Consider the following 13,415-nt stretch of genomic DNA (forward strand, 5'->3'; position numbering starts at 1 on the left):
TCAGTCAACATTGACAACAACATTTTAGAATTGAGCAGCCCTACAAGTGTTGCAGTATTTCGTTTTGAGCTGGCTTTGAGCGGCTATTTTAGCCAAGTCGAGCCATAAATTATATAAGCCAGAACTAATGCTTAGTTCAGCTAACCCTAACTCTGGCAATAAGCTGGAGCTAGTGTAGGGGGCAGAAGTATTTTGGGGTGAGTTCTGCCAAAAAAATGGCAGAATGGCAAAAGTCAGCAGAATTGTTCTGAGGGTTTCTGTGTGTTCTAAGATAACAGCAAAAAATTATCTAAGCTATTGCATGGATGCTACACCCTCTGACGTCAACAGTGCATTGATGTTCCAGCCTGCCTCCGTGCCTTGTGACCCACAGCCAACCACATCAATCTCTTCAACAAACCCTGCAGGTGTAATTCCTTTATTGACTTTCTCCAGCTCATCCCAATCAATAATATCTCCCTTGAAAATATCTGGGACTTCACCAGTACCTTCTTGCAAGCCTCGTGACTCCAGCATCTCATTTTCAAACCTGTCAAATTCTTCAAGCAGCTCCTCATCTGTAATTGACTCAGGACCTGCAAGAAATTCATCATCTGAGTTACAAGAGGCACCAGCGAGTGGTGGCACCCATGCAAATGACCTTTGAAGTTTGTCTGCAAAGGCTGTGTCAAGTCCATGCTCTGGCCGAGTGTGCATATGGGCATGTTTGCAATGTACTGGCTTGCTGGCTTCGTGATCCACCTTGTGCAAGAAATTTGCATAGCTTGCCTGGAGTTTGCTCAGAGACTCAAAAGTCTGAACTGATAGGTTGCAGCACTTCACAGATTGTACCCCACCCAGACCCGAGAAATAACACTCAACATCAGCAGCATGAGGTACAATTGAGTGGATTATGATCGTGAATGCCTTCAATGGACAGTGCTTGGCACTGACAGGGAGGGTTTCCCACCAATCAAGTGCATCGGCCTGCCCTCCTGAAAATACTCTAGAGCATTTGTGATAATCCTTTAAGTCAGCAACAAGCATTTTTGCAAGCTGTTTGCTCCATTGCCACTGTTTAGCAATGTCACAAGCTACCTCCACCATAAATTTGAATGAACATCCATTTATGGCTTGCGAAATCACGAGTTTTTGGCACATTGGGTGTAAGAATAGCGTGAGACTGTGAGTTTTTGTGTTCATTGCGAAAAAAACGCTGGTTGAAGACAGCCTTTGTGTGTTGCCAGAAGTGAACATTATCTCCTTCAATTGGCAACTGAGAGATTGTTTTCGCATGCTGAATTAGCCCAAGCATGCATGAAGTGAGTGACAAATTGTGGGACTCCTCATCTCCAATAAGGTCAACAATTGGCTCCATAACCTTGATCCCTTGTTCAATGGTGGGCCAAAAATCTGCATTGCAGAGGACAATGGTGACAACATCTGGGGCAACAGGTGAGAGGCCTCCGATCTTCTTCTGTGCATCTTCCCGCAAACATAAATGGGAAAGTGATTGTCTAGAGTTCATTTAATTCTTTGCTCAAACTGATAGTAGTTATATTTTTTCACACCTATGATCACAGACACTCATTGACTGGAGAACAAGCGCATACCAACAAGACTCGCAGTTTTTCTTCAATCCATGGTTGATGCCATCCTTTTTCGCCTGTTCTTTCAACTGACCACCCCAGTAGTGGGACCCATTGAAGAATGTCACTACCCAAGTAGCTTTTGTCACATGCTGCTTCATAAATGGGTGTGCACAAATTTCTCTGATGATTGTATTGAGGCCATGGAGAAAGCATGGGAAGGTCTAGACTCGTCATTTCATTGGAATACTTTGACTAAAGGGGGGAAAGATCTTATGAGAACCCAGTAAAATTTCTCTTGGAACTTCCATTGGAATGCTTTCATCATGGTGGGATTGTCAGTTGTTGCTGTGATTATGTTACGTCCATCTCCGATCTCCATTCTTTCCAAAGCTTTCACTGAGATGTCAAGGAGTTTGTCTGCAGAACCTCAGTGCCCTGTCATATCCTCAAGGTTCAACATGACTGGAGGCTGATTGACTTCAGCAGCCAACTGTCATATCCTGTATGCCAGACATAGATCCCATCATATTCCCACGCTTTCCGGACCTATTTCTGGACCCCATATCCAACTCATTCCTGGATCCCCTATCCTGTCCACCCTATGCACATTCTGTCCAGCAAAGACATCCGGACTTTACCTCCTCTCGGATTCCGGACTACATCCACCACCTCACATATCTCAGTCCTGTTTCCGCCCTGCCTTCAGGATCCCCAGATCTCCAGACCTCTGGATATTAACTGTACTATCTCCAGACCTATTCCCACCCTCTGTCTGAGATCCTGTGCCTATCCCCATTTAGGCATCTCTGCCTTTCTGGTTCTCAGTTATCTCTGTTTCCGTCTTGCTGATTGATCCTTGTACTAGTTTCATCTCCGAGTTCATTTACATATGTTCCGTCTTACTTACCAATGTGTTTCCACATGCTCGTACATAGCCTTCCTCCTTTGCTTACTGATCCTCTCAGATAGCCTCTAGTATATAACCCCTGTACAACTACAGTAGAGTCCTCAGTCTGAATATCTTATCATCTTAGATCCTGTTCCACTTGCCAATCATCTTCCGGACTTCAGTCCATCTGAGTCTTGTCCTTTTCCATAAGGCCTAGGGAAGGATTCCCTAGGCTGGAATTCCGGACCTTCGGATTTGTCCCCTATGTCTCTGTCCCAAGTCTAGGGATTGCTTCCCTAGGCTGGAGTCTTGCCTTTCCAGCACTTACCCTCTTTCCAGACTTAGGTCCACTTCCTGTCCCTCTGACTCTACCTTAGGGTAGTCTACCTCTGTTTGCTTCTACATTGGACTTCATCTGATGTAGCCCCTATTCCTTCCGGACCTCCGGACGTCCTGTCCCTCATACCTCCAGGTATCCTGTCCTTTGGACAGTTCTGCCCTCCAGTACCTTCAGACCTTCTGTCCTCCATACCTCCAGACCTTCTGTCCTCCTGTCCTCTGGACCTCCTATCCTTCCATCCTGTTTTCCTGTAGAAGTATTACCTTGCAGCAGGAACTCTCCTGAGCATTTCCTGCATTCCTCCAGAACTCTCCCGCGCTCTTCCGGACATTTCCCATGCTCCTCCAGAAGTCCTCCAGACTTTGTTGGACCATCATCAGACTTCCTCTGAAATGAAGGGCACATACTTGGGTAAGGGGCACAGTGTACGAGCTGAGGCCAAGCCCCTATGAGTCAGTCTCTCTCCTTTGAGCATGGTTCTTAACACCAACTGACCCATACAAGCTTTGTTTTATTTAATCCTCCCACCCATCAAGCAAATACATAAGCTTTTTACATTCCTTGAGACATGCAATGTCCTCAATTTGGATGCACACACCTTCACTATCCATAATTGAATGTGACAGCACATAACATGATGGTGCTTGATATGAGGGCCAAATTTCATCAAGGAAGTTACGGAAAAACCAGTTCTCTGCAACCAAGAAAGGTATATTAGCATGAATAATGAATCTGTGGGTTTATGTCATATCCGCATATCCGGATCTCAGATCCGACCCTTATCTCATCTCAGATCCACATCTTATCTCCCTCCAACATCTCGTCATTCAATTTGTCCACTCGTCCAGTCTGGTCCACAACTCATCCAAATCCACAACCAGCGCTCATCTCCTTTCAGTAACCCCCAAACTCCGGTATTTTGGTTATCTGTATATCCATCCTGCTCCCTGATCCACTACCTATGTTTCATTTCCGTTTCATGATTTGTGATCCATTTCTACTTACCAATAGACTATCCACATGCTTTGTACATAGCCTCAGACTCTGCGTTGATCATCCCCATATCTATACTTCCGGTATTTCTGTCCAATCTTTCAAAATCTGTCATTCCTGTCCACGTCGTCCTCCGTCACCTCTCCAAATACGCGCTCATCTCTTTTCAGTAACCCCACTGCCGTATTTCGTTATCTGTCCTGCTCCCTTATCCACTACCTATTGTTTCATTTCCATTTCATGATTTGTGATCCATTTTCTACTTACCAATAGACTAATCCACATGCTTTGTACATAGCCTCAGACTCTGCTGATTGATCATTCCGTTAGATACCTATAGTATATAACCTCCTGTAACTTTCTGTAGTACCTCAGTTCAAATATCATCTTAGTTCTGCTCATTCCTGTCCTCTGGACTTGAGTACCTCTAACTCTTGTCACCCTCCAAGACTTAGGATTGATTCCTATAGTCTATCTGTATCCACCTCTGTCTCTGACAGTCCACTACCATTAGTTTCTAGTCTGGACTCATCCAGATTAGCCATATGATACTTATCCCTCATCCGGAAGTCATCCGGATCTGTTATGCTACTTGTCCAACCTTCCGGATGCGCTAGTCTTGCCTTCCTGAAATAAGGGGCAATACTTGGGTAAGGGGCACAGTGCACAAGCTGAGGCCAAAGCCCTTCAGATCCAGTTATCCTTTGAGTATGACCTTAACAGTTTAATATTCATGCAGTCAGTACACAGTCAATGATTTGTGACACTTGAACTCACTGAAACAATTTGAAATTTGCACATGTTGCTTGCTCTGGAGTGACCGGAAGATCCACAAATCCAAAGAGGTTCTTCCATTTCTGTGGAGCTTTAGCTGTGTCTCCTGAAGTTGATGGGGATGAAGAAGAATCTGCATCCACAATAGGTGGGAGTAGTAGTGCTTGATTTCCATTCTTTGTAGCGAGATAGTTACGGACTTCTGTGCGAGCGTGATCTGGAGCTGTAGGGCAAATATTCCGGTCAAGAATATGCTTGAGATGTTTGTCATCGCGACCTTCTATAGATGTCGAACAGTAGTTGCATTTGTAAAAATAACGGTTGGATGAATTTTGGACTTTTTGATCTTGGATAAAGTGGTTGGTGATGATTTTTCGAGTAGGGCGGCCCGTAGACTTTTTCGAGGACATATTGGCGTGCACGGAGGCTCAGATACACTTATTTGAAGTCAAACATATTCTATTTGATGATAATACAAATAAGATTCACGTTGACTTCTGCCGACTTCTGCCCAACGCCCTCGACCTACTGCCGGCAATTGCCGCTTGGCAATTGCCATTGGCAGAATGGCAGACTTCTGCCAACAACACTAGCCGGAGCCATGCCAGTTGCAGGAGTGATCGGGTGAGAAGCATTGGTGGCAGTGCAATATTTCACACTTGTGGCACGCATTCAATGAGGCGTTTTCCTCCGCCGCTCGTCTCAGCTACATAGTTGAAGGCGTGGAAATAGTGCTGCACCATGCATATATACTGTACATTCTCTTATATGATCTATATCCTGATACACAATGGATACGAGCCACTTAGTAATGATACGTGCGATAAGTCCCATAATTACCCAATGATCACTGATCTCAGTTTAACATGAGACAGTGGTCATAATTACCTCCTTGGTTCGCGCCCCACCATGCAGGGAACAGGTGAGAGGTCCCAGCAGCGCCTTGCACCGCAAACGACAGCATGAACACCATGACTTGAGTGCCTCCGTCAAGGGCTACATCGCTTGATTAGTCCAGGGTCCCTAATGACGTTCAAGAATACTCACCAGCTCCGATGATGTAGTTGTATTTAGCAAACCAGCGAGGGTAGCGCGTGCGCAGCCACCATTGCGAGAGGAATGCGATAGCAAAGTAGGACAGGATTGATGAATTGATCCCAACACAAAGCCATCCAATGAAGTAGCTGTGAAACATGTGAGCATACTGTCAGTAATTTAAGGAACACTAAACGTACGCGATAATTGGAGTATAAAGATAATCAGCGCGAAGCTTCGGCCAGTACCTGTGAATGACCCAGAAAGGAACAGGTATGAAAAGTCCAATTACGTAGGCCCAAGGAACCCATTGGTATCTTTGGCCTATGGAAAAGAGTTCGTGACTGAGTCCACCCCATGCAATTGCCTGAGAGTTGTACATCTGTGGCTGTTGGCCAGACCAGATATTGGTTCCTTGAACAGACAACAAGATTTCACGTTGGTTATCTATGATTGAATTCATCATGACTGCAAGTCCAATGTCAGTTGATTTTTGTAGTCATGTAACAAGCGGCGTGCGCACTGTAGTTCAATACTGCACCAAGCAGCGTTCCAAGAATCTGGGCGGTAAATGCAGCGCGAGGTGGCAGCTTTGCATCTGTAAATTACGGTCAATACAGATTGCCCCGTCCTCCCCCAAGCACGCTTGAAATATACGCACACTGAGCAATCTTGAGGTCGCGGAGTAGTAGTTGGGCTTGGCTGACAGTGTCTGTAACATTGGGTTAGCCGACCTGTTCTTGGAACGCAAAGCTGACACATACTATATCCATATAGAACGAAGTACATATTTGCCACTGTCGCATTCGTCAATCAAAGCACATTAGAAACCAACAACGAGCAAGGCAATCACCTGGCAACCCCTTGTGAAGGTAACCACCAATCATCTGGACAAACCTGATGCAAATTTAAATATCGAAGATCGAAATTGAATTCAAAGACCTACGGCTGGATGGTAAACATCAATCCTGTAATCGCGGCGAGTGCACAGAAGAATAGAATAGAAATTGTCGCCAGCAAGAGCGAGATAAGGAAGCCCCACCTTCACCGCTCATCAGCCTGAACCACATTTCCAATCACAGCTACTCACCATGGCAAAGTCGAATTGGTCTTGTATAAAACGACCAGGGCGACAATAAAGGCCAAGACGAAAACGACGAAGTACCAGCTATTGGGAGCATCGGGATACTATACAGAAATATTCATGTTGGTAAGCTGAATGCAGAAAAATGTAAAACTAACTTTCAGCATCTGCTTGTAGTGGGGATCGATATCTTCATCGTCGACGTCTTGCTTCCGCATTCCGTCGGATTGCCAGAACTTCCAGTTAAAATTCGCCCATATTTTTTTGATGCTTGACAAATTCATCCAACTCCATGCAGAGCGCAAATCGTCCCAGTTCCAGAGGAGAAGATGAGTGAACGTGGCCGCCAAACCCTAAGATTTCAAGCTGTCAGTCCGCAGAGTCTCACTAATGTTTGGTGAACTTGCCAATTTGAGGAAAGCAAGTACACTATCCAAGTGCTGGAATAGTAAGGTACGCCTTGTTCAGCAAGGAGTGTGGGATCGACTTCATAGTTGGCATTGAGAATGAGTGTTTGATCGTACTGTGTTCCGTTTTCATAGAACAAGAGTTGAGAAAGCTGTGGGGAGTTGGCGTCAATGTTCATGCCATTCTACATGAATGTAGACTAACGAATGGGAAGTTCTGGGCCTTCCAGATGTTGTTGTAATATACGGCCACAAACACGACCCTAGACATAAGTAAATGCAAGGTCTTGAATCAAGGCGGAGTGATCGCACATGCAAAGGATGTAGCCCAGCAAATTCGAGACCTATTCAAAAAGTATGTAAGGCTTCTGGCCTACGGATTTGAGAAGAGGTCATACCTGTGCTTTAAGCGGGATAGTCATAGGGTTCACCCCGCCAGAAATATACTGTCGCAGATCCAGTCAGTAACGCGATCCACTTCGAAGTTCGTGTTCACACTTACTTGCCAGTCAAAGCAGATAGACAGGAGCCCTAGACCCTCGTTACCGTTTGTACCACCAAACACTCGCGAGACGGCGGCATTGTTGGGAGCTGCAAGACAGATAATTGAAAACCCGGTCAGAAGCGGGAAGATCCATTCTGGGAAAAGCTCCCAAAAAAAGATACTAGGTTGATCAGCATGTTTGATCATTGCCGGTCTTAATCGAGGGACTTACGCAGCAAACACAATGTAAAAGACTCTGAGCTTCTTCCGTGCTGCCATCCCACCCTCATAGAGAGCATCGAACATGGACAGCAATGGTAGCACACCGGGGTACAACATCTTCGATGGATATAACAGGATGCCTAGTAGAGGTATGTGAACACCGGGTTCAAACACAGACTCAATTGTGAACATACTTCTCATCATGCCACCAATTCCATAACTGAGAAATTTGTCAGCGTCCGCTAGAACTTTAACAAAACTTCTCGTACCCAAGCAGTTGAGATGAGAAGAGTAGGAATACTGAGGCACCGGCATTGGGCGTGATATTGTAATACAACCTTTAGCAAAGATCAGTAAATTCCATCAATATGAGTAAGGCTCACCGACCGCTGGACAGCAAGAACCTCGGTACCTAAGGCGGAGTTGGCAGAGGCGCTTGCCATGATCACAACGAAAGCATTTTCTTTCTTGTTGAACGGCCCCTGTGAAAGATGTTTAGAATGAAGCAACGGCGGTGGGTGAATTAGTTTACGGGGTTAAGATAGCGCAGTAATCCGCGGCGAGGAATAACAGTCTCCATGAAGACGCCCAAGATATAAGAAACAACCGCGAGGAACATCAATGACACTAAAACTGTTTGCTGCGGTAATGATATGAGCACATAAAGTCGTCATGCTTGCTCTATTACGCACAGGCTTGAAATAATAGATTTCCGCTACAAATTGACATTAATGAGTATCATACTGGCTAAAAACGAAGTCAAAAAAGCTCACCGAGTACTCCGCCAAAGGTTGAGAGGCCAAGACCAATAAAGAATGCACGGAATGTCCACGGGTTCAGAGAAGGGTCATCGTCCACCGAGATGACGTGCGTAGCAATATCACGTTCATTGGAGAGCACGCCTTCCTCGCTGTTCGAGTCAACATCAACTGTTGCAGTTTCACCGTCGCCTTTCCCATCGAAGGATTTGTCACTAGTGCTAAGAGCTTTCTCGCTGGGCACAGCGTGATCGCTGATCGCCCCTGCAGTGGTCAGACTCATCGTAACTGATAAGACAGTACTGCAAGAGAAGCGAGAAGTTTCAGCACTCAGCAGACTATTAAGTATTTACCAGGTAAGCGACTATTCTCGTAATTGGAAATCCAGCTGTTCGGTACGGCCATGTCTGTGGTGTGTACGGACCTGCACGCGTGGTATCGTGACCATGTGTGTTTCGTGTCTAGTAGTGATCAAGATAAGGAGGTACCTTGGAGCGATCAGTCTAGCGAAAATAGGTCTATTTCGGCATTTGGAGTGCCATAACATAGTATACGTGCCTGGGGGAAGTTACTTGGGCCAATCTTGCACTGAATATTGCGCACCTAAGTTGGCTTTATGATGTTGGTTTTGCTGGCAGGGTATCACGTTTTCGTTACGCATGTACAATCTTTCCGGCAGGATGGCACCGGTTCATGGGTGGGTCTGTAATGCGGCAATACCGGCGGCCGAACTATCAGTTACCTGTGTAAGACTCGCATGGAACTGACGGTACTGTTCTCACTTCCGAGGATGCGCGCATGTGCATAGTGGGTCGCATCAAGGTGAATACACGTTGCATTTGTCATTCAATAGGCCGCAAACCACGTGCTTCAACACTCACACAGTACCGACCTTTCTATCTCTGTGATTTAACCCTAAATTGTACATGTACGACTAAAAAGATTATCCGCGCTCACATATGCCACCTAGTGCATCGAGGAATTTCATGAAACGTGTGAACGAGGCATGTGATTCTTTGCAACGGCAGATCCGAGAGACTCGTTGTTCAATGGCACAGTAACTTATTAAGGGAGGGATCAACCGCAGCCAAACGATACAGAGTTCAACGACGCTGTTGAGCAGATGAGCGACCTTCCCATAACCGTCCGCCATTCTCTTCTTGCTCCCAACGCAATAACTCTTTTTCATTCCAATCCTTGTCAGACAGGTCTCCAACTTCCTTTAAAAATTCATCGCCGCGAAACGCAATCGGGAGGTACTCATTGTGCACGGGATGCCTATGGTTACAGGTGAATTTAGCGACACTTCAGTGAGCATTCCGAAAACGTTGACGCACCGAAAGCTTGGGTTATAATTATAGCCTTCAGCATAGCCAAGCTCCTTCATGAGGGCCGTCGGAGCATTACGGGCCGCCATGGGCACAGGCATTGTCGGGTCTAACTTTGCCGCTACCTCCGCCCGGTTGTATGCCTCGTACGCACGGGTACATTTCGGCGCTTCTGACAGATAACCTACACAGTGCGCTAGGTTGATTCGGCACTCGGGCATTCCAATAACCTGGCAAGCTTGAAGAGCTGCCATTGCCTGGAAATGCTCGATTGGGATTTGCCTTGAGTTATTGATTGACATACCAAAGGAAGGGCATGCGCATCAGCCAACCCAATATCTTCGCTTGCACAGACAACCAATCTTCTCGCGATATACAATGGGTCCTCTCCTACTGTCAGCATCCGTGCTAGCCAGTACATCGCAGCACTACCGTGGCTACCGCGGATGCTCTTGTGGAGCGCTGAAATCATGTCGTAGTGGCTCTCCCCTACTCGATCGTAAGAAGTAGAGACACTTTGGCGTAATGATACGAGAAGGGTATGTTCATCTCTATCAGGTTTAGAAGCCAGAACGAGTTCTAGCAAAGACAACGCAGTCCGTGCATCTCCCGTAGAAAGAGATACAATGGAAGACATGACGCGGTCTGTGAGTTGGGCGTACGGCTGAAATGGACCATCGCAACTGATAGGCGCCTGCGAGGACTGAGACTGAGGTTGAGACCGAGACAGCACATTTTGCGATGCCATGGGTTCTGTACCCACTAGTGGATTAGCTTCTGGTTGTTCACGGGGGACGGATGTCAAGACTCGCTCCACAGCACTAGTGATAATACTCCGGATATCATCGTTTGTCAAGCGCTCAAGTACTAACACTCTGCAGAAGTCGGTGCTTGAAATAAAACTAACATCTTTACTCACCTACAACGACTCAGCAAGGCACCTGTCAGCCTGAATGACGGATTCTCAGTCGTCGCTCCAATCATCTTCTATTTTGTTAATAGTTGAGGAGCTTCCATTGTATTACATACCTGTATTTGGCCCTGCTCAATACATGGAAGGAAGACATCCTGTTCATTCGCTTCAGAAATAGCTGCAAATGTGTTCAGAAGAATAGCACCTGTTGCGCCTTGCTGAAACGATGTACCTCATCCAAGAACAGTATTGTTTTTCTGGCACAAGTGAAGTCAACGAAGTAAAATGCGAGAAAAGTTCTGCATTACCTTCCAGTCAATGAGAGAGTTGCTTTAGCCTCTTCGAACACTGCGCGGACATCGTTCGTACCAGAAGAAGTCGCGCTTAGCTCTCTGAAATTGCAGTCCATGTGCCGTGCCAATAATCTTGCCAAAGTGGTTTTTCCGCAGCTCGAAGAATGTCAATAACGAATTTAATGATAATATAGTCAAATTCTTTCACCCAGGTGGTCCCCATAATATGAGACTGCCAATAATACCACTGTCTAGCATACTCATCAGAATAGAGTCGGGGCCAATTAAGTGCTTCTGCCCGAAAAATTCGTCCAGGCATTGTGGGCGAAGCCTTTCCGCAAGAGGCATGGCGGACTTGAAGTTAGAAGACATGCCCTTGAAGCGTTTACCCGATAGTGATGGCATCTCAAACTTTCGTTTCTTGGAGGTAGTGGGCGTGTCTTGGGTCATCGATGGAGGTACTGAAGGGCCATCAGCCAGAGCGCTGGTGTGCTTGTCACGGGTCTTGCTGAATATCGGCGCCAACTTCTTGGGTGCCATGTTTTTGGGTTGAGAGGAGGATTCCCCTTGAGGCGCCACATGAATACTACAGCCACTGTCTAGATGTTTATTGATGTTCTCCTCCAAAACAGGTTGTAGACATATTGGACTTGCAATAAAATGTTAGGAGTATGATGCTCAGGGTAGATCGGATGACTGACCAAGATACTGTCAGGAACATTAGCCGTCGGTGTGAGTGAGATGGCGAGTACGGTAGCGCACCTGAAGGCATGCGGTCATTCAGAGCAGAGGTAAGCCAGATCTATCAAAGCTCTGCCAAAGCGTCGATACGTTAATCAAGATACAGCGCTCAAAGTTCTACGGAAATGTTGGTTTCAAACTTGAATTCAAGCTCAATAACAAGATTCCGTCAAGTGCGTGTTAGTAGCAAAAGGTTGAAAGTTTCCGTTTAACCAGTGGGTCACCCTGGACCCACTAGACCATTTGACAGTGTCCCGGGTCCCAGCTCGTGGGCGAAGCACTGCTCTCGATCACAGGATATACACCTCATCCTTGTTGATTCGCATATCTCGAGCTAACGATGCCAGCTATCAATATAAACGATATTCCTGCATCAGAAGTGCGACCTTATCATGTTCTTATAACTGGCTTTGGTGTGAGTTGCCTTGGGGCCTTACTCGCTCTCACCCTTTCAAACGCGCGCCTAACTGTCAGTGAGCCTAGCCGTTCTCTCGCTATGCGGTCAATCCATCATGGCTGGCTGTCAAGCCACTTCACAACACCGTTTTGACCATCGATTCGCTTGATGAACCCGTTATAATTGATGATCAAGACCCCGCGGCCGAAGAAAACAGCTTTACCCAAGACACACGCGACATTTATCTATCGACCCTTCAAGTCCCCGTAACATACGAAGACGTTCTTGCCATTGTACCCGGACTACACGCGCGGCCACCTGTCCTTCCTCCTGTAGATCCTGACCTACCAGATACCATACTGCCAGCAGATGGATTCGATCTCATCTTTCACGTAGGCGTCGCTGGGAGAGGACCACTGCGAATGGAGAGGGTTGGACATAAGTTTGGTTATAATATGAAGGATGCCACTGGTAGTCATGCGCCGATCGTACGCGTGACGCGTGAGGAAAATTCTAATTCCAATCGCGGACAATCAGAACCTTCGGAGATGGAGAGGATGGAAAGAGCACGTTTAAGTGAATACCTCATTGAACCACCTGTTGATGGTACAGAACCACCTAAACGTGGATTTGGAAAGGGATACGAGTCGTTCCCCGAGGAGATTTTCACAGAAATTGATGTCGAGAAGCTTGTACATCACCTCAAGAGGTCTGGCATCGAGGTGAGAGCGATCTGCATGTATCTTGTCAGCAATATTGACATAGTTTTGGAAGCAAATATATTCGTCCCTGGACGCAGGACACTACCTTTGCGACTTCATCTATTACTGCTCCCTAGCTGAGAGTAAACGGGCAAGCGGAAAGACTGATAAGTCGACCACTAAAGTCATTTTCCTGCATTGCCCACCTGTTGATCAGCCTCTGAGCACAGAAGAGGTAACGGAAGCTATCAAGAAGTCTGTCATCTGGTTGTGTGGGGCTGCAACAAAGTCCGCGATTCTGTCTACTTAATTAACAGACCGTGACGGGAGTAGAGGGGAACTCGACAAAGTTACATAGCTGACATGGGACTTTGGAGTACTATGTAAATACCGGGGATGTACACGATCTCTGCACCAGTATATGTAGAACATAGAAAATGAATACTGGACAGGGGTGTTGTTCACATTGGGAACAATTGGAAATC

General features: G+C 46.3%; 4 protein-coding genes across 4 annotated transcripts; 1 reads left to right on the top strand and 3 right to left on the bottom strand.

Annotated features, from left to right (window-relative positions):
- Nucleotides 1–294: 294 nt before the first annotated feature.
- BJ212DRAFT_1485448 (uncharacterized protein) lies at nucleotides 295–1,026 on the bottom strand (the record flags this gene model as incomplete). The annotated part of the gene is made up of 1 exon (XM_041340982.1): nucleotides 295–1,026. The coding sequence occupies one exon, from the start codon at nucleotides 1,024–1,026 to the stop codon at nucleotides 295–297; it is 732 nt and encodes a 243-aa protein (XP_041188136.1).
- Nucleotides 1,027–5,191: 4,165 nt separating this feature from the next.
- On the bottom strand, nucleotides 5,192–9,047 carry BJ212DRAFT_1386080 (OPT oligopeptide transporter protein-domain-containing protein; the record flags this gene model as incomplete). Its single annotated transcript, XM_041336824.1, has 22 exons — nucleotides 8,573–9,047; nucleotides 8,492–8,514; nucleotides 8,332–8,439; nucleotides 8,187–8,281; nucleotides 8,069–8,137; nucleotides 7,994–8,019; nucleotides 7,810–7,939; nucleotides 7,596–7,758; nucleotides 7,492–7,539; nucleotides 7,406–7,437; nucleotides 7,299–7,356; nucleotides 7,094–7,245; nucleotides 6,845–7,040; nucleotides 6,693–6,790; nucleotides 6,549–6,644; nucleotides 6,456–6,499; nucleotides 6,367–6,399; nucleotides 6,264–6,314; nucleotides 6,126–6,200; nucleotides 5,803–6,070; nucleotides 5,615–5,751; nucleotides 5,192–5,563 (listed from the first exon to the last, which is right to left on the bottom strand). Coding segments are annotated over exons 1-22 (2,305 nt in total), but the record flags the coding sequence as incomplete, so codon positions are not given.
- A 399-nt stretch (nucleotides 9,048–9,446) lies between these two features.
- Nucleotides 9,447–12,036, bottom strand: BJ212DRAFT_1467916 (uncharacterized protein). Its single transcript, XM_041338989.1, has 10 exons — nucleotides 11,854–12,036; nucleotides 11,793–11,799; nucleotides 11,300–11,740; nucleotides 11,107–11,247; nucleotides 11,004–11,055; nucleotides 10,915–10,953; nucleotides 10,805–10,872; nucleotides 10,190–10,760; nucleotides 9,895–10,142; nucleotides 9,447–9,835 (listed from the first exon to the last, which is right to left on the bottom strand). The coding sequence occupies exons 1-10, from the start codon at nucleotides 11,861–11,863 to the stop codon at nucleotides 9,661–9,663; spliced, it is 1,752 nt and encodes a 583-aa protein (XP_041188138.1). The 5' UTR covers nucleotides 11,864–12,036; the 3' UTR covers nucleotides 9,447–9,660.
- BJ212DRAFT_1386118 (uncharacterized protein) lies at nucleotides 12,037–13,404 on the top strand. Its single transcript, XM_041336825.1, has 3 exons — nucleotides 12,037–12,247; nucleotides 12,316–12,951; nucleotides 13,004–13,404. Exons 1-3 carry the CDS (start codon nucleotides 12,173–12,175, stop codon nucleotides 13,238–13,240), a joined length of 948 nt encoding a protein of 315 aa, XP_041188139.1. The 5' UTR covers nucleotides 12,037–12,172; the 3' UTR covers nucleotides 13,241–13,404.
- The last annotated feature ends 11 nt before the right edge of the window (nucleotides 13,405–13,415 follow it).

Source organism: Suillus subaureus, assembly GCF_016647635.1.
Source record: "Suillus subaureus strain MN1 chromosome Unknown BJ212scaffold_42, whole genome shotgun sequence".
Lineage (NCBI taxonomy): Eukaryota > Fungi > Basidiomycota > Agaricomycetes > Boletales > Suillaceae > Suillus > Suillus subaureus.